The 21052-nt window shown below is 35.5% G+C and overlaps 1 protein-coding gene across 1 annotated transcript; it reads left to right on the top strand.

Moving 5' to 3' along the window:
- The first annotated feature begins 5489 nt into the window (after positions 1–5489).
- On the top strand, positions 5490–20224 carry Rtca (RNA 3'-terminal phosphate cyclase). The gene is made up of 10 exons (XM_071587534.1): positions 5490–5702; positions 5773–5890; positions 5985–6111; positions 6262–6385; positions 9559–9617; positions 11794–11944; positions 12989–13119; positions 16243–16396; positions 18160–18264; positions 18948–20224. Exons 1-10 carry the CDS (start codon positions 5652–5654, stop codon positions 19011–19013), a joined length of 1086 nt encoding a protein of 361 aa, XP_071443635.1. The 5' UTR covers positions 5490–5651; the 3' UTR covers positions 19014–20224.
- Positions 20225–21052: the final 828 nt, after the last annotated feature.

The following is a 21052-nucleotide window of genomic DNA, read 5'->3' as shown; positions in this document are numbered from 1 at the left end:
ATTGTAAATTAGATTACTCCCAAAGCAGTTAAGGCTAAAACTATTGTTTCCTAAAATGTATTTGTATGTAATTCCCAAATTTCACTTATTTTACAACTTTGAGGTAATTTTCTCTGTGAATTTGGGTTTCAAGTTGCATCACAGTAGTATCAATGCCTTCATCATCTCCACTGATCATTTGAAAACTCATTTTAATAGATTTGAGATCTCCATTCAGTCAAATTGGATCCAAAGAAGGGGTTGAAATCTTGTGGAATAGTTTGACATTGAGACTGTCAACTTGCTGAATAGTGCATTGGCTCCTTTAAGAATGATGATAACAGGGATTTTTCCATCTCCCCCAGAGGATTATTGTGGATAAAAGGTGCTGACGTTTCAGGCCTGAACTTTTCTCAGTGATTGAGCAAAACTTTAACTTTGCTTCACTTAGTGTGTGTGTTAAGAGTATCTGAGGGTTAGCCACACACTTATTTATACATATAAATAGCTGAAACTGGGTAAAGTAAGATTTTGCGCTACTTTATGATGCAGCCAAATTGAAAACGATGCAATGGGGCACAGACTCTTCATTAATTAATCTGCTGTTTTTAGCAATACCAGTGGAGTAGAACTCCAACAAAGAAGGTTCTGAGGTTACTTTGACAAGTCAGGTTTTGGGATTTCCACACATTTGGTCACTATGCCTATTATAACCAGGGCTGTCGAGTTGGCGCACAAAACCACTGACTCCTAATCAGATTCAACTATTTTTCTACCATCCAACTTGGTCCTCAGAAGTTCAACATCTCTTACTACCAGGAAACTATTTCATTATTTCCTCAAACAATGCTGAATTTGAAAAAAAAGCTAAAAAGTACACTCTGTGATGTGTGTAGGCACCCATTTTAAGGAATACAAAGCATCCCTTGAGAATCCTTCTAAGTTCCTCTTTTTGATTATGGGCTTCTTCAATCACTAGTTTCCTAATACCATTTCTTTCTTGAGATAATAATATGAACTTTGCAAGACATTTATCCACTCACACCTATAAGAGTTGAAAATGAAAAAAATGATGAAGGAACATCATCATTTGCTACAAGTTCTATGATGTGCTTTTTGAATATGACTGAGGTCATTGTCCATTTTTGCTGACAAACTATCTTGAAACTGAGGTTTCATTTGGTTTCTCATATTATGCTTTGCCGTAGCAGTTGGGAATTAACCTCTAGCTTTTACAGTTATCTTCCTCATCTACAGCTTTGAATGCCTCTGGGGGGATGGTGCACTGGCTAATGCTGGCGCTGGGGGATAGCTCTGGGCCTCCGACTTCCCACCCAGAGGCCCCGGATTCAAAACCTGGAGACTGCAGATATTTTTCAGTGGTATCCCGATCCCTATTTGAGATGCTTTGTGGAGAGCACCTTGAGTAAGTATGATATCCATCAGATGGGACATTAAACTGTTGACCCCTTGGCCCTTTCCATTAAGAGTAGGCTGATGCCAATGCCAGGTTTCTCTCTACCCTTCCTCCTTTCCCATCCATCCCCCATGGTGCAAATGACCTTAGCTGTCGGTTGCCTCCTAAAAACCCCCCGTAAAACTACTTGAATGCATCTGGATTAAAGCAATATATCTTTTCAGATTGGAAACTCTGGTAGAAGAATTTTTATTGCTGCCAGAATTCTGCTGATCTTGGCATGATGTCATGAGTGTCTTGATATAGGTAATGTATCATACAAAAACATTTTCCATTTTGAAGAATGGAGAATTTTTCAATTACATATGGCTTCCTGGGAAGCTTCTTTGACATTTTGAATTTATATTTTTTTAAAGTTGTCAATTAAATTTATATTTTTTTCTGGGAAAAGACAAAATTTTTTAGGCATAAAATGAAATATTTCCAGTGTATTTCATCCATGTTATTAAGCTACCCATCACTGTTAATAAAGGACAACATTTTAGGTAAAACTCCCTATTTTAAATATAAATATTGGTAAATAAATGATTCAGAATATGACTTCCCACAAAAGTAGTAGTAATAATAATAATAATAATAATAATAAAAATAAATATATCTCGGATGAGAGATGTTATTTCAGAATTGATAACAATGACTTAGAATAGCAATAGCATATAGTTCCTCTTTCTGCCCTAGCATGGCAGCAGGGGCCAGCATAATAAGTAGTAAGTTTATAATATATCAATATTATAACATTATACAGAAAAGTATTAATTTTGAAGCAAAGGGAATCAGTAAATTTTGACCAAATCTGACTCTTAAACTTCACCCAAAATTGATTCAAACTCAGACTCTACAGCCACGATTAAAACATAATGAATATTTCTATTTTCATGAATGCCTTAGTTTGGCATAAATTAACCGTTGCTACCCAATCATTAATGTAATATTTCAAAATTACATACAGATTTATCCTATTGAAGAGGAAAAGACCAAATAGACCAAAGAGATCAAATATTGAAAAAAATTAAAGCTCCATGCCTGCAATATTCAGACCTTGATGACATATTTGGAGTTGGATGACAACCAAAGCGGCGAGGACTTTTTCTAACACCATGTGGCACAAAGCCATGATGTGTAGATAGCTGGATGCCAGCAACCTGGATAGAAATAAGGTGATACACAAATGAATGCAGATTTAGCCAATAAATGCCTATGGAAGTCATTAGAATTTTTTAAAATTGGCACAATTTCAATCATGTGAATGAAGGAGGTTTACCACTGGCAAATTCAACTAATAACCAGCTATCAGCTGCATCTTTCAAATTTGGCAAATGGCTTCTCAGAACTTTCACTTCAATGATTGGATCACCATTTTCCAAAGATTTGAAGCTACAAAGAGAAGCTTGTCACGTACAAATTGTATGAGCAACTGCTACTAATGTCTCAGTGACATTGGTCCCTATGCTAGTAGTTCAGCGCAAGATTATATTGTTTTCTGGATAATATTATGAATGATTGTTCCATAGGAGAAATGCTATAGCCATCATAAAAGAATATGTTTAACTTACCATCAATTTTTCCTTTAAAAGTTGGTTAGACCTTTCAAGCTCATTCACACGGCTCATAAGATCTTCCACCTCCAGATCTGAATATTTGGGGTTCGATATACCCTTACTTTGGAAATTGCGCTCTGCTACCACTCGCAGTAGCTTTGCAGCCAATCTAAATGACAAAATGTAGAAAAATATTTTAGTCATAGCCCAAAGGCAAAGAACTGTCAGGAAAGATGTGACAGCTACTTTAACAGAGGCTTCGACCACTTGACATCCATTGGAATGTGAGAATTCACAGTGATAAAATCATTCAAACTGACCAGGTTTCAAACCCATAAGAGATTTGAGGATCAGGAGTAGAATCCTGGTCAGGGCAATTGATTTATATATGTGACATTCTTGTGTTTTGGATACTAGCACACATTAAAATACCTACTGAGCAGACATTTGCAATAGATATATTATTTAACTGAACACAAAATCTCTCTAAATTGGCCTGTATTTGCTGTCAGGGTTAGTGGTGATGAGGATCAATTATTCTTAAGTGTTAACAATGGAAATTCTTTCTTGAACTCCTGCTTGCATGGCTACTTTTAGTTAACATGACCACTCACATATGTGTGCACAATGTGCACCTAGTTTTTTTTGTGCTATGGGTGATATATGACCAAAACCATTTCTTTGGCAGAAAAAAAGTTTAAAAACCAATGTCATAGCAGTCTTTCACAGACTCATAAATGAAAAGAACTATGTTTAAATTCTTTAATCGGAAGAATTTGTTCACATTCAGAATAACAGAAATTGACATTGTCATTCATGAATGTAAATTTTTAATTCCCTCCCATCAGATTACACAAATATGGGTCAACTGTTTTTCAGTGTATGGAAAGGGAGGAATGTGGATGGAAGGAAAGGACTGAGGAGGTAAGAGAGTGGGTGAACAAAAAATTTCAGAGTTTTAAAGGATGCCTCGATAGCTTAACTGGCCTAAGCACTCGGGTGGACATCTAGGAACCCAGGTTCAAATCCTGGTCAAGGCAAATGATTTTTACACCCTGAAATTGTTGCATTGTTATGTACACTGAGCGTATGACTCCGCTAAAAGTTACTGTTGTGGCATCTCCCGCAGTTTCTTGGAATTTGGGTGAAGGAAGGTATGAGAGTGGATGAAGGAAGGGGGAAGAGGGGATGGAGGGGCGTGAGAGGGAAGCATTTGGTTGGGCAGTTGGAAGGAGGGGAGGAGAAGAACAAAAAGGGAGGGGGAAAGTTGGCTTAATGGACAGCATTCAGTGATGGGTGCTGGTAAGCTTCGGAAAACCCTAGAGAAGCCTGATTGAGGGTTCTGTCTGATCTGAGAGACTGTGGGTGGGAGTGAGGCAATTGCTGAAATACTAATGGAATGAGGAATAATGGAGAGAGGCATGTTTAGGGACTGGGATAGGCAGAAGAAATTGTGAGTGGCGAGGTATTGGAAAATATTAACAAGAAATACAGTGCTAGGGGTTGAAGATTTTGAAAGGAAGGCTGAGAGACTTTCAGCAATAGTATTAGTGGGGGCACCCTCCCATCTTCAACGGACTCCATCGCAAATTCACCTAGAGGATGGCATTTTTCTTTATTTTTTCCAAGGTGAGACCACCAAGCATAAAAATGTATTGTGTTCGTCCTTTATATGTGTTCCTATCCCTTTTCCTTATATCTGTTTCTGTATATATGAGTATATATATAAAGAAAAGTATTGATAGATTCAATATTAGACAACTCTCGAGTGTGTCCCATGAATAGCATTCAAAACTCCAAATATCGATTTATTATTGGAAATGTTTTCTCAGAAATTGCATTGGAAGCAAGTAACTCAAGAACTCAATGAAACATTGGTACATTAGCATACCAACCTTTTGATTTTTTCCTCCTGATTATGACAGTGCTTCTTTAAATTTATATTCTCCTCAAGAAATGTTAAATATCTATTCTCAAGTTCAGTTCTGTCAAGTTTTGACGCATAACTTCCTTCAGTAATTGATGCAGTATTGAAATCTGTGAAGTATTTTCAAAATGAGTTACTAAAATCTTCATAGCAGTTTTCTATTCAACCTTCATGACTTAGTGAAAACTTGCCTCTTTCCTTAGAACGACATGATAATCCACCATACTTATCAATACCTACATCTTTAACAGGTATTAGGTCTTTTCCTGGGTCATTAGACATTTTAACAATGCAATGCTTGAACTTAAGAAAATAAAATACAAGCTGACGTTTTACCGCGTATTGCGTATGCAAAATCCACCAGATAAACCGAAATTGCCAAAACACAACCGAAATTGAATGTTTTAACGAATTTGATTAACAATCACAGAATATATCTTTTAATGTTGCTATGCCGACCAGGGTATTAATTTTGAATTTGTTTATAATTGACGAATTTCTAACCTAATTTGTTTTTCCCACATTTCGATTGTCATTTGATTTGCTTCCATGCGTCCTTACAGTTTGTAGATGCTGGCGCCGTTGCTGGCGGTTAAGGGTATGCTTAGAGGGGTTATATCGTAGAGTTGTGTTCGGTGTAGGTGTGTTAGTCAATGTCAAGATTTCTACGGGGTTGAAACAATTTTTAGAGAGAGGTATATCCAGGATTCGAAGGAATTTCAACTATATAATGGCCGATAACGCAGAACGAGTTCATATCGATGGCGGGGTATTGGAAGGGGTAAGCCAAGTTCTGAATGCCTTCATGATTATTTTATTCTGAGAAACTTATTGGTGTATTTATCGTATAGGGGGGACAGATTCTTCGAATTTCGGTGTGTCTGAGTGCTATTAAAGGCATTCCTATCAGAGTATTTAATATTCGAGCTGGACGCAGTTCTCCTGGTCTTCGTCCTCAGCACATCACAGGTTCGTGTTGCTCTCGACCACGTGCTAGTGCACGGTGTGAGACATGGTTAACGAGCTCTTATTCATGTCTACTATGCACTTTTTGTACTTCAAGGACTAGAGCTAGTACGAGACATGTGTGGTGGGTCGCTTTTATCGGGCGATGTAGGGTCAACGGAGATAATATTTGAACCCGGCCAAATTAGAGGTGGCCACTATAAAGCCGATCCCAAAACCGCAGGGTAAGTGCAGTATGTTAAGTTGAATTTATCACAAACCGTTATTTTTGGGAATGATTATTTCCGATGTATACCAGCGTTTTCCCATACTCCTTAATTTATGAAATTTTTTAATACACTTGAAATGTTAACTTTCCTTTTTTTATTTCGCAGGAGCACTGCGTTACTCATGCAAGTTGCTGTTCCTGTAGCACTCTTCGCAGATAGGCCCGTAACTTTATCACTAAGAGGAGGCACTAATGCTGATCTAGCGCCACCCATTGATTACATGCAAACGGTAATTGTATTTTCATTTACTCCTGAACCATTACTATGATTTGCTTGGTGCTGCAGTATCGGGCTATGGTAAACTTAACTTAATATACCTATTGGCTTAGTCTCGTGGTGATTTAATGTAATGATAGTGTTGTCAGGCGTTAATCGTGATGGTCAGAATTTGAGCAGTTACGAAAATTGATAATAAATAAAGCAGTTATCTAATGCAAACTAAAGTATAAATGCCATTTAAGTCTTGAGGCTTATTTCCAAGCTTTGGGGATGTCTTGGCATTATCATATCCTCTATTGAGGCTAGGGACTAGATAGCAGCTCTGTTCACGCCCGTTAACGTCGACCGACCGGTGCCTTCAGGGTTCGCATCATTTGCTAGTCATCAGTATGACTTGGCTCACCGACCAATTAAAACGCAGTTAAAATATACTGGGTGAAAAAAGTTTGGGAAATAATATGGTTGAAGCGAAAGTAATTTGTGTAAGTAAAAGAGAAATCATTTCTTGAAAAGGTAATGCTATTAGGGTCTGCACATTGGAAGACCGTGTATACTGTTTTCTTTTTTACATTATTTGGGGGTACTGATGGTCCTCATTAGAGCCAACAATGAGCAGCTTTTCAATTGCACCAGCCAAAAATTCTTGATTTATTTCTTTGGCAACTGTTGGGAATAATTTCTTCCCTAAAAAGTTGTACGCGACTTTATAGTCTAAGGCTATATTAATCTTGAATTTCTTCTTTGTGGGTAAATTAATGGATTGAATGGACGTTCAGCCCGTGACATTGTCAGACAATCAATGCTGAATTCTTAAGTGGCTGTGGAGTACAATTAGAGACTTCAGTTATGCCAATAAAATGATTCTTGGTACACAATCATGATATACCTCAGTTGTGAGATAAGACTTATGGTTTGAACCTTAAGTTTGTACTTACCAATTTTGATTTTTAAAGGACTATAATTTTGGAAACTACTGAGTATATAGTGTTAAGGAAAATGTTTAAAAAATATGGACACTATTAAGGGTCTGTTGTGGTTTTGACTGTCATTGTGAAATTTTGTTAAGAAAGGCAAAGAATTTTATCTTTGTTCAGTCTGTGTTATCCAATACCTACAATGAGTGGTATACTGCCTAATAATATTATTCTTTTTTGAGGTGCAATGCCATAGGAATGCTGGCCAAATTGTCTTTCCCTTAAGACCGAATGATAGTATTTATTAATGATTTCTATCTCTGTATAATATTGAGTGTGTCATCATTATCCCACAGCGAAAAATTTATTTGAAGTAGAGAGATAGTAGTCTTTATTTTGGGGCGAGATTGAGACTAAGAAGTCTCTTCTACCACCTAACCCCTAAAGTACTGTACTCTACAGTTTACCGAGGTTTATGGAATGAACTCTTATAAATATTTCAAAGTGAGCCTACCATTAAAATCATTAGAAATTCCCTGAAAACTTTTACAGTTTGTGTAACCATGTATGGGTTGCCAAAATATGATAATCTAATGGGAGGAATATTGTGCCAAAGAGCATGCGTCATCAATGCAACAATTTCAGAGTGTAAAAATCATTCGCCTTGACTGGGATTCGAACCCAGATCCCTCAATATCCGGTCGAGTGCTTTAGCCACTTAAGCTACCGAGGCGTCCTCTTAAACTCTGAAATTTTGGGGCTTTTAAAGGAACAAGATGTTGTGACAAATACTGTACATACAATGTCACAGGCATTCGTAGTCGTGCACGTGGCGCCACAGTCCACGAGGTTAAAGCCAACTTTAAACACTTATGGTGTTTTCACTTTGACAAATTCCAATGAAACTGCGGGAGATGCCGCAACAGTAACTTTTAACGGAGTCATCCACTAATGTCCGGAATTTGTCAAAGTGAAAACACCATAAGTGTTTAAAGTTGGCTTTAACCTCGTGGACTGTGGCGCCACGCGCACGACTACGAATGCCTGTGACATTGTATGTACGGTATTTCGTCACAACATCTTGTTCCTTTAAAAGCCCCAAAATTTCAGAGTTTAAGAGGACGCCTCGGTAGCTTAAGTGGCTAAAGCACTCGACCGGATATTGAGGGATCTGGGTTCGAATCCCAGTCTAGGTGAATGATTTTTACACTCTGAAATTGTTGCATTGAAATGCACATTAGCGGATGACTCCGTTAAAAGTTACTGTTGCGGCATCTCCTGCAGTTTCTTTGGAATTTAGCATGCGTCATAATTATTTGCCATTTAAAGAAGACAAATAAGTCTCTAAGATACTAATTCTGGGAAGGAATGTGTGTAATACTTATGTAATGGAGCAATTTATGACCACATTAACAAATTGCTTTGTTCAGTTTAATTGGGCAATTATTGTTTTAATCTTTAAATTAGGGTTTTCCCAACCCTCGGTACATCACATAATTGCAGCTGGGTCAAATCTGAATTTTGGCCATGCTGCTATTCATTGTTAAACGCACGGTATTTTAGTACTGCAGTTCATAGTCTTTTTTAGTCTGTGAATCAACTGTGAGGACAGACATTATGACCCATGATGAGAAAGAACAATTAGAACTAAACGAGAATAATAAGTGACTGAAAAGCTGATGGAAACAGAATTAAATGAATGAGTAACTTGCTAATTGCTGCCACATTAAAGTCTATGAAAATACATTTAAACTTCTGTTGCTATTTGTATTCAAATTGGCCTTCTCGTCATGATGTAGCAAAGTTAATTAAAATACTTCTGGAGTCTTCCACTGCATTGGATTCCAAATTGATGACTACCCTTAAATGTATTGGGAAAGATAAATCCAAAAGTAAATTGTTGTTGAACTGGGGTGCATGGAAAATAGTCAAATATTATCTTTAGGAAGATATTAATTTTACATAAAATGCTAAGTTCCACAAAATTTTTGGCGTAGGAAACTTTCCAAGTTGGATGACTCTTTCTATTTAATTTAGTTTCGCTGTTTCTTTTTTTCGAGTGAGGTTACTGGGAGAAAAGTTAAAAATGGATAGCTAGTGCCAATGGCACAATGGCAGTTAAACGCTTGGCAGAGAAAATGAATGTAAAGTAAAATATAATTGTAAATCTGGTTCCCTAGTTTGCAAGCATGATACATAATGCATTTTATGTAATTGAGCTGTGCATAGCCTGATGTTCTTCATAAGTTGGCATTCTCTTTTTATTTAGGTTTTCCAGCCACTCTTGGCCCGTTTTGGTGGAAAAATTGATGTCCAGGTCAAAATGAGGTGAGTTGACAATACATACCTGTAGTTCTATTAACATTGTCTTACTATTTTGAATATGAGCATCATGAGAGAGCATTGCTAGCAATATTCATGAGTTGATTCAAGCAAATAGTACTATTGTCCACGTATTCAAAGCTCATAAACTCGTACAATTCTAATGAAAAAGTTTGCTCAATTATATAATAATTTTGCTTAGATATATGCATATGGTGGGCTTCTAATTTAGTATAAAATTGGAATTAAAATTGTAATCATTAAACTTTTGAAGTAAAATATTTTAGGAAAATAACTAAGAATGCAATTCCAAAGTATAAGATTTGGTGAATTAATTAACAATTGGTGATTTCAGATTAACAGTCTGTGTTAAACCAGTTTCGATCTGGGAAATGTGTAGCTGGTGGAAAAAGAATGGTATGATGTCAGAATTAATGTTAGAACATCTTCCAAAATTGTCAATAGTGCAGAAATTTTTCGCGTGTGGACAATGGTGACTTTAAATAATATTCAAAGTTAGCAATCTAAGTGACTGCTATCTTTTGGTCTTAATGGGAAGATAATTTTGCCAGCATTTTCATGAGATTGCACCTCAAGAAAGAATGTGTTATGATTAGGTAGTCTACCATTCATTGTAGGTTTTGGATTGATACAGACCAAACGTGGATACAGTTTTTTGCCCTTCTTAACAAAATGTGATGCGACACTCAACGTCACAATAGACCCTGCTGCAATTCTGCATAACATCTTCCTCCTCCTATCCCTTCCTCTCGTGCCTAAAATTATGCCTTTCACATCACTTCAAATTAGTCTTCAACATCCCATTGCCAGTGAAAATGCTTTAAATCTATCCTTCCTTCCTTTATTTGGATTTATCCCAAAAATCCTATATCCTAATCCACCATGCAATTTAGTTTAATTTGTGGTTTGTCCAACAAGAGAGAATTTATCAGCCAATCGTTGATCAGATTGGAATTTGCTGAACGTTTTCACTGGCCTGGATACTGGACCTGCCACTCCACTCTTCATCATACACAATTTTACAGTCATTTCTTAAGTCTTGACACCATTGTCGTAACTTTTCCTTCTCTCATTACTGTAGGATCAAGAGCAACTCCAGAAGAACTTGGGCAGCTGATGATCCTTTCACACACCAAATCTAATCACAGCACACAATGTTCAACTGGTGGGAGCAATGCTTTTTGCGGACTTAGTTGTCGGAATTCATTGATAGGCAAACAAATACTGAATCAAAACATTAATTGTCCGTGGCTTTGGAAACCAGCAAGAGATGGCACTGAATGCATACTAATTGGTTCTAATTGACAATATTTAATAATAAGAAAACAGCCCTTACTTTTCAAATATGCATCGTACTGAAAAATCAGAAATAAAGTTCTATGATTCCATAGGGGATATTAATTCGGGCAGTTTTCTTTAAATTTCATGCACTTATTTCAATTGTAATAAGTTTATTGGTTGGATTTTCTCTAGACTTAATTCCAAGTAGTGTAATCAGAAAATATTGCCTCTGGTTTATTAATCTTTATAATAGCTTGAATGTTGACCAAAAAAATATGCTAAGGCTACAAAACGTTTTACTTGGGACAACATATTTGAAGCACATAACTAGCATTATATCCTATTTCCCATGGTTTTGTTATTTCTTTAGACTCAAGAAAGTGTAATAGGTTTGAGTAGACAAATTCAATGGTTTTTCTGTTTGCTAAATGCTCTATTGAAAGGTCATAGAAAAGGCAGGTGAGCTATGTTGCATGACTCTCATATATATTTTGTGTGAAGACTTGAAATTGATGTTATAGCTTTGTTCCTTGATGATTCTGTCAAATGATGCTTCCAGTTAAATGACAACTGTTCTACGTGCTCTTCTTCTATAAGATGCACAAGTTTTACGTTGTCAGAAATTAACATTTAAGTCGCTTCACCCTGGATTACCCTATGGTACTGCCAGGCTTTGCGGACTTAGACATCGACAACTATGTATCTGTGCATTGAAATATGGCATACATTGCTGAAATGTGTGCCATATTCATGTGACTGATGATGTATGTGATGAATTAATTATCATATAGGGCCGCTGTTTATTATTTTATTTCTGTAGGTATGAAAGCGGAAATGAGTAAAATTCTTCAATTAAAAGCAATGAAACAACCTTACCTAGGGGCTACTTTCCACGTGGTGGAGGGGAAGTGATAGTGCAGGTGAATCCATTGGCTCGAGGTGAGTCACTTCAGCCTGTGCAAATGCTGACCAGAGGTCCTGTTAGCCGTATCTGGGGAGCGGCTTTCGTTGCTGGTGCTCTGCCTATCAAGGTAATGTGGTAGTATTATTTGTTTTGTATTTTTCTATTCTTTATTTTGATTCTTTCCAATCATGTTGGGGAAGTGGTCTTATTCGTACCTTTTTTAGTCAGTTGGGTTAATCATTAGCAAGCTTGAAACAAAATCTTTTGATTCAAATGTCAATCTCTGGAACAATAACCCTTTTTCACTACTCTCAGGTAGACTTTGAGATGGACAATCCCCCTTCAAATCGTCACTCATTTATTGCCCTATCAACATTTTCAGGCCTATGCCATGACAATGGGGCTAAGGAAGCTCCCAAACTCATTCCACTTTATTAAATTGTCATGCTCTTTCCCCCTTAAGCACCCCTCACATTGCCTTTCTCACAACTTTGCCCAGCATTTTTGCATTGCACTTGTATTAGTTAATGTTTTGAAGGCCATCAGTTGTTGAAAAATTGTTTAACCACTTGATTGCCTCCCCTCCCCTTCCCTTGTATTTTGTATGCAAACTTAAGCTGAATGTTTCAGCCTTGTACCTGATGATGTTGAGAAATGGTTCTTCCTGTTAACTGACAACTGTTCTACGTGCTCTTCTGCTATAAGATGCACAAGTTTTACGTTGTCAGAAATTAACATTTGAGTTGCTTCACCCTGGATTACCCTATGGTACTGCCAGGCTTTGCGGACTTAAACATTGACAACTGTGGACTAATATGTGTGCATTTAAATATGGTGTGTACATGCTGTGATATTCATAGTTTTTGTGTGTACAGATACACTTATGCAAAATGGCAGTGTCTGTGGGTATGATCATATTACACCTATTATCTTTATTAATCTTTATTAATGAATGCAAGTTTTAAATCATCTAATTCTAGAATGTTGTTTGTATTTGACTCAATGCATACCATTAACAAAATGATGAAGTTTCATCCAATAGTATAGGTAAAGATGTTGTAAATCAGGCCTTTCCATTTGAGTTATGTCATCTTGTTCTGTGTGGTTCTCTTTAGACTGGTGAAAAATTGCAATATTTCTGTAAAGCAATTTTGCTAATTTCATTCTGCAGGTTGCCCAGGTGATGGCAGGGGTAGCAGGAAAAATAATTCATAAAAAATTTCAAGGTTCATCTGTACCAATAGATGTGACTTCTTTGAAAGAACCTGCCCACAAGGCAGTTGCTACTGGATCTGGCATTAAGTAAGTTTTTTTTGTTGTGAAAACTTGTGGGTTGTGAAATTGAGTCAGCATATTCATATGAACTGAGCATGGCAATATGTTCAATGACATGATAGTCATGTTTGGTTTTGGCCCATGCACAGAGCCCACACAGCTGGTCATTGTTCTCGCTTCCATTCAGCGCCTCTGCCTCCATTCAACTCTCTTCCATATCAAAGCTCTCTGGCTCTCTTATTCAATTATTATTAACTATTACATAACAAAATTTATTGAGATTAAATGTGTAAATGCCCCAAAGCAGTAACTACCCTGAACTTGAAATTTGCTGTCATTCGTGTCATTTAATTCAGTATTACTTTTTGCATAATTTAACTCATTCATCATTTCCTGCAACAATAATGAATATTTTGTGCATCATCAGTTGAAATATTTCAAAATTTATGCTTTGTAATGAACGGAGAGAGAGAGAGTGAGAGAAAAAAGTGGTACATAGTTAATATTTTACTGCCATTTTAAATTTTCACCTGCTTGGCATTTTATGATTCTGTTTTCATAATAGAGAACCACAGAGTGCCTTCTTTCTGTCCACTGTGGTCAGGGAAACATTATCAATCTTAATAATTTTTATTGTCTTTACCATTTTATTGTTCTATTGAGGAAGTGCCTTCCCACTTAGAAAAATTCTCTCCAATAACGTGAATGGGTGGGTATCTGGGGAAATGGGAAAGATAAAGGGACGTTTAAATGCGTGGCATTACCCCTAGAAATAAGTATGTGTGGAGGTCAATGCAACAAAGTCAGTGTAAATATGTCTCCTTGACTGGGATTCGAACCCGGATCGGATCGAGATGGTGCGGGGGCTAACGTACTGGCTTCCCACCCTGAGGGCGCGGGTTCAAATCCCGGCGGTGTTGAATATTTTTCAGAGGTATCTCGATCCCTACTTGAGGTGCTTTGTGGAGGGCACTTTGAGTGAGTACGCCGTCCGTCGGATGGGACGTTAAACTGCGGACCCCTTGGCGCCTTTCGTAAAGAGCAGGCTAATGCCGACGCCGGGTTTCTCTCCACCCTTCATCCTTTCCTGTCCATCCCCTATGGCGCAAATGACCTTAGCTGTCGGTCGCCTCCCCTTAAAACTACTACTACTCTTTCAATGTAACTGAGTGCTTAAGCCAATTAAGCTATCTAGGCATCCTCTTATGCTCCGAAATCGTCCTCTGGATTGTGTTCTGATGTGAAATTTTCCTATGTTTTGTTTGGGGTCTGTCATATTGACATAATTGGATGTTTAGAGTATGTTCTCTCCTGGCTTAAATCGATGGCTGTAAAATTTTGTCAATTCTTTCCTAGTTTTTCTATTAGTGGGCCATTATCATGATTCGGGTATGGAGACAGAACCATTTGACTAATAATAGTTGTAATTTCTAAGAAATCTTATACCTTATTGTCATCTCTCCTGCGAAAATGTTTAACTCCAGATGTACTTGAACTGATATCTTAGGAATTTTCCTACCATTGAGTGTACACTTTTTGAATTACTGTAAACTAATTAAGAAGTCTTGCAGCAACTGAAATTGGGCCTACCAGTAACTTAAATGAGTTAATTACCTATTAATTTTTTCTTGTGAATTTGCAAATGGTATTGGGCACAAAAACTACCTTATTACATTTTATCTGGTGATCATCATATTCTATACATTGCTGTAAATACAGTCAATTTTGTGTGATGCTACGTTTGTTTGAATGTGATCAAATTCTTTTTATTTCAATTTGTAATAAATTCCCCAATATCATCTTCAACTTGAACCTCAGGACAGATTATTTCATGTATTAGGGCCATGTAATATAATACAAAGAATGGTTTTATGTTAGTTTTCATTATATTTTGGGAGTTTTTATTCATTAGACAATCTTAATATTATACATAAATCTGAAAATGAATTTATTTGTTTTGAGAGACATCATGCCAAGTTGGTATGGGGTAAGGGCTTTTAATTATTTATATCAAAGGGTAAAAATACACAAATTGGCATAGGCTAAGTCCAATTTGGATTGGCTTTCGGAAATGTATGCAATCGACATAATTGATATAAAGAAGTTTTTCACATAGGTGACAACTCATGTTAACTCAGAATTAATATTTCAATCAATTTGCTTTGATGCAGAAGGACAGACTCATTTGTCTAGATATTATATCATTTCCAAAGGTATTTTGCGAATTATGCCAAGGGTTGAGCAGGCTCTTTGTACATTGTAAGTATCTGCTGCAAAATTTGATATTCTGTGATTATTTCTTTAAAAGTCCATTTATTAGTTTCTTTGAATTCAGCATTCATCATGCCTGGGATAATTAAATCTCGTTTGTCCAAATCATCTTCTAAATCATGTGCACACAACCAACTCCACAATAAAATATGCTTGCTGATAACTCAGGCAGATTACATACTTAACTAGCTGGACCCTGGCAATGTAAACATAAGCATTAACAATTGAACTTAAACTGTAACTCATCTGATAATGGATTGAAAAATGCTACATGCAACGTTTTAGTTTAATAACATGATGGGTGATTGAAAATTGATGACACAACTGCTTTTGAAAGTTATATCTTCACTATACAAATGCTTGCCTTGCATATGACTTGAAGAACAGATTCTTATAATAGGGTATTATTTGAAAGTGGACTTGCAGTGATATAGTAGACCAAGTTAACACAGAGTAATGGAATTGATTATTTTACTCAAGCCAAATGAAATTCTGGGTGGTGTTTAGAAACCAGGGAGCATCTGCTATACCATTATGTGAGCACTTATGCTTTTGGATTGATTTTGACAACATTAAACTCGATTGGGACATAAGTTTTTGGTCATTGATTGATTGAAGTGTTATTCACTGTAGGGTGTTCCAAATATTGAAAATAATCTGCAGATATCATCCCTCGACTCTTACAGGTTTGGGTGATGAACATGATCGTATGGACAGTTAAATTCATGCTGAAATAAGTCAATGAAATTAAATGTGTAACAGTAATATCAGACCACAATTTCATTCTCATAATACATTTTTCTATTTGAGCTCTGTTGAGGCTCTGTTACTGCAATTGTATGCCCATTTGTTAAGTTTTTGGCCCTCTCTTCAATGCAGTTTATTTAGTGAAACTGGTGAGGGTTACATTCTTGGAACATCTGGAATAGGCAGTCCAAGGGTTTTACCAGAGGTTGTAGCTGAGAAAGCTGCTGAAGATCTTTTGAAGGAATTAGACGCTGGAGTGTGTGTGGACACTCATGCCCAGGATCAGGTAGGTCTCCATAGCGGACATAATTTTCAGAAAGGTGCTGCATCTAGAAAAATATATTTAGTCTTTTACAGACCCCAAAACAAGTTATAAAACACTTTGTATTTGCTGATAGTTAATATTTCATGGAGATTAGTCAGTAGTTTGAAAAAAATTGTAAAACTTGTTTGCTACATATTTGCCATAATTTCAAATCAGTGAAGGGTGTATGTATCATGTATAATCTGTAATTTTCATTTTGGTTGAAGTCAAAGCCTCACTCCACAAACAAGTATGGCAAAATTAAATATTTTTATTTGTGGAGATTGCTGGAAGAATGTGAAAATGAATTAACTTTTAAGCGTCACATGGGAATTTCTGGAAATGATTGATATTCATATCTTTTCTACACTCTTGGAAAATGAAAATGTTAATTTTTATATTATGGATGTAAAATTGAGGTAAGTAGATACATTTTAAAAGCTAATTTCAATAATATACAGATAAGACATTAATTCAGAGTTTCACTGTATTTCTAGTGAATGTACATAGGACTCTTTTGTGTATTTTAAGTCTAATTAATTTATGAAACTTTTAATTTGGTTTCAATTTGTTTATAAAACAAAATTCTAATACTTTTCTAGTTTAGTAATGAAAGGAGCAGAAAATTGTTACAAAATCATTAAATATCATTGTAAGGAAATGCCTAATCTAGCAGATTTACTTTATTTGACATTTTTTTAGAGTGAAGATTCATCATACAATGCTAAGATATGCTTGGGTGGTTTTTTAGTAGGAAGGATAGCTGAAGCATGGAGCTTGGATTGTATTGGCATGGTCAAGTTGCAAGATTTTTACTTTGACAGTCAGTAGAAGGATATCTAATTTGCCTTGTATTAATGTCCTGCTGGGAACACAAATGTTAATCAAGATTGTAGCATATGGTGGGAATAGTTTTTTATGCTGCACTCGTGTGAGGGCAAAGAGAATAAGTTGGAGAAAGGGTAAGGTGAATGAACGATTAAGTGGTGAGCCTGTAAAACGAACAGATCGAACTCATTTTTAGACATGAAATAGTGGTCTTGATGTCAGCTCCCTCTTAGATTAGGTGCAGATTTGAAATTATAAGTCATCGATAGTTACTCTTGTGCATTATATTTAGCATGGTTAAAAAATTATTATGCATGGTAATATATTTACTATCAGGAGTACTTAATAGCTAAGTTCTGAGCAATTGAGTAGCCAAACGTACATTTTCATTGAGATGTGAACTTTCATACAAAATAAAATTTATTTACTACAATTTGCAATTGTTACAGAAATGGTTGAATTATCTCTGTTATAGTGAAAGATTCAGGGAAAAAGAATTGTTGTCCAGATATGGCACTATATGTTGGAAAATTAGAGCTCATTTATGCAAGAATGGTTTTAGATTAGTTTTCATTGTATTTTGGAGTTTCTATTCATTAGACAATCTTAAAATTGTTTAAATATGAAAATTAATTTATTTGTTTTGAGACACATCATGCCAAGTTTCGTATTAAATGCTCTTATTTGATTGATCAGAGCAATGATATTGATAATCCCCTGGTTTTAGGTAGAATCGAGATTCTACTGTATTTGATAACCTTATTTCATTTAGTCTATAATGGAAAAATCACCATTTTAGAAATATTACTTACCTGTTGACTTAACCTATCACATTTATTTTGGCCTTTACTCTCAGGTAATTATGGTGATACATGGAGAGTGTATGTACTAATGTAGAATTTGTTTCTTTCCAACAGATAATAATTTTAATGGCCTTAGCATCTGGCTCTTCTAAAGTCCTTTGTGGAGAATCGACATTGCACACCAAAACTGCAATACATGTTACTGAGCTACTGACACAGGTAAGGAAATGGTTTTTATTTATGATAGTGCTAGTTGCGTGGCTGTTGGTGTAGAAGACATTCTTACTTTGTTTAGCATTAAAATGTATGTCATGTTGAATAAATAGTCGAGCATCTGAAAATTAAATGCTGATATGATTATATGTTGGATATTAAGTGCAGGAACTGAACTGAAATGAGCATGATAATGTGAAACCAGTCTGAACCTATGTATTAGTTTTTACTCGTATGAAATAAGCTAATACAAGCAATGAGAATCTTGTTAGTGGTGGATAAAATAGTAGCAAGAAGTTTTTAAGTACTTCATTGTATTAATTTTTTGTTTTAGTTATGCATATATTTTTTCTTCTTTGTCAGGCAAACATAAAGTAAACAGGAAGTTGTCATTTTTCTAGCCTTATTGTAATGCTGAAATTTCGAAGAAGTCTATAGCAATTTAATCTCTCAATAAAAATATTAGCTTCTTCCAGTAGTTGTAATGAAAATGGCTTTCAAATAATATTTTATATTAATTGCTGATTTTTGCCTTGATAACTTTTCACTTCAAGTTGGTGCATAAAAATATGTATATTTTGTGTAGTACACGTAAATCATGATCTTTAAAAAGATGCCTTTTTGAAAATTCATTTAGCCTTACTGCTTGTATAACTGGATTCAGATTTATAAAATTACTTTTTTCCCAGGTGAAGTTCAAGGAAAGTGACAACTATTTGGAATGCACTGGAGTTGGACTCGCTCGATCCACCTGATTTTGGGGTATAATATTGTTTCAAGCAATAAGTTTTTATTTTTGGCTTATTTATCTGATGAATTTGAAATGCAATAAGCATTTAAGAAGAAATGGAAGATATACTGATGTGTTGACTGATGAGTGTAATTAATCCTTTTGGCTTAACATTATTGGATCTAATTTTAGAATGTTGATTGTATCTAATTTTTGAAATCATGGCCAGGATTTTAACATTTTCATCTTCAGTTGAATTAAGGTTCATCCATAAGTATTCACCTGAAGATGACTTCGCATGTCAAAACTCTCAGGGCTTATTTAATGGTGTGACAAAGCTGCTAATTTTCATGTATTGACTGGGGTTGAACTGCTTACACTTAAATATCATTCAGCAAGTCATCTGCAAGGGCAAACCTATATACATGGATGAATGTGAAGTATAAAGAAGCTTCAAAATAGCCAGATTTATTATAATGATTCTTGAAGCTCAAAATCACAAAAATTGTTGTAAAATTTGAGTTGTGTGTTTGTAAGGAATGTGCAAGGAGTACATTATAATAAATAATAATATTTATTAATAGTGGACACATACTGCGAACAAAAACAGCATGTGCCATCATTTTAAAGAATAGACTAACATTTATTGTTAATGGGTAACTCTATGATCTACCTTTGCTTTTTCAATGATGTTAACATCCCGTTCACCTCCAACAAATGTATAAGATACGATATGGTGAATCTCAACTGTGTGCAATGTACTCATGGAAAATTCATTAAATGCTATCCAAGTCTGTGGGTAGTTTGTTTGACATCTCATATATTTATTCTTTTTGTTTGGTGACATTTAATATTTGTGAATACTACCAACTTAACATGACAGGAGTAGTTGTTATTGCATCACCCACCCTATGATGATAATTTATTTTGAGACTGACTCACATATTATGCAACTCACCTCGCCCATGTTACCTGTATTGAAGGACAATTCACTGGTTACCCATCAGTTGTCATTTTTGTGCAGTATATGGCTATATGGTTTTAATTTGAAAGATTTTATCATTTGTTTGTTATTCTTTGGTCTTTGACCATTCTTTGTAAACATTGTTGTATGCAAAATTTGCTGGAGAAGTATTTGCCTGCTTTGTTTTTATATTCCCAGTGTTTTGTCTTATTTTTACCATTCCAAATAATTTCTGCATTATTCTGAGCCCCTGAAATCTCTCTTAAGTTATTATTTGCAACAAGTTTAAATATATTCACTTTTTATATTGAAATAATATTCAATCTTTTTTATTAGTCTTGTTTCCCTCTGGCTTGTTTCTGTTTGGAATTTTCAGGTGCTGATTTGTTAAGGAAATATGTACAGGTATGCCAGGCTAATTGTAAATTTTTTTTAAATATTAACTTTATATTTATATTTTTTATATGCAGTTACTGTTGATAAATATATTTCTTCATTTTTAATTTTTACAGATTGCAAATGCATCTTTTAGGTGGTGGATGCTTTGCCTGAATGTCATTGGCTTCAATTTCTGAAGTGAGAAAGAAAGTTATAACATTCAATTCTCAGCCTGGGGTTTATTTTAAAGAAGGAATGAGAGGCATTATTTTTTATGCAGATGAGGAAGAATATTACTGGAAATAAGAGGTCATACATAAGATGGTGCTTAGTCTGAGGGCATTTGGGCAGAGTAAGATGAAGGAATCATTCCTTGCCCTGAAACAGTGACTGTACAATGTTAGTACAACTCTTATATGTTACTGACCTATCATACACTTTGTTTTGGATTAGTGAGAGACTTAATATGCCCCTATACTTGATTGATGAGCCTGAATCGAAGATCCGTAATATTCCCAAGTGATAGCTGATGTTTTCAACTTCCTGCAAGGGAAACAAGAATGTAATGGAAGTTTTCTTTAGCAATATCATTCCGCAGTCGGTAATGATAAAGAAGACAAGAAAGACATGACAACAATTGTAAGAATTTGTGGATCCTTTTTATTTAAATGACAAACTTGAGGATAACCCAGATTCCATATTAATTATAATGTTCTCCTTAT

This window comes from Hetaerina americana, unplaced genomic scaffold (assembly GCF_022747635.1).
Source record: "Hetaerina americana unplaced genomic scaffold, ioHetAmer1.1.p SCAF_3, whole genome shotgun sequence".
NCBI classification, from domain to species: Eukaryota; Metazoa; Arthropoda; class Insecta; order Odonata; family Calopterygidae; genus Hetaerina; species Hetaerina americana.
The sequence above is the reverse complement of the archived record's forward strand: the minus strand, read 5'-3'. Positions and strand labels throughout refer to the sequence as shown.

Coding starts and splice junctions, on each gene's coding strand:
- Rtca (XM_071587534.1), top strand. CDS start 5,652: ATGGCCGATAACGCAGAACGAGTTCATATCGATGGCGGGGTATTGGAA. Junction 11,945..12,988: donor CTGGTGCTCTGCCTATCAAG/GTAATGTGGTAG, acceptor TTCATTCTGCAG/GTTGCCCAGGTGATGGCAGG. Junction 13,120..16,242: donor GCTACTGGATCTGGCATTAA/GTAAGTTTTTTT, acceptor TCTTCAATGCAG/TTTATTTAGTGAAACTGGTG.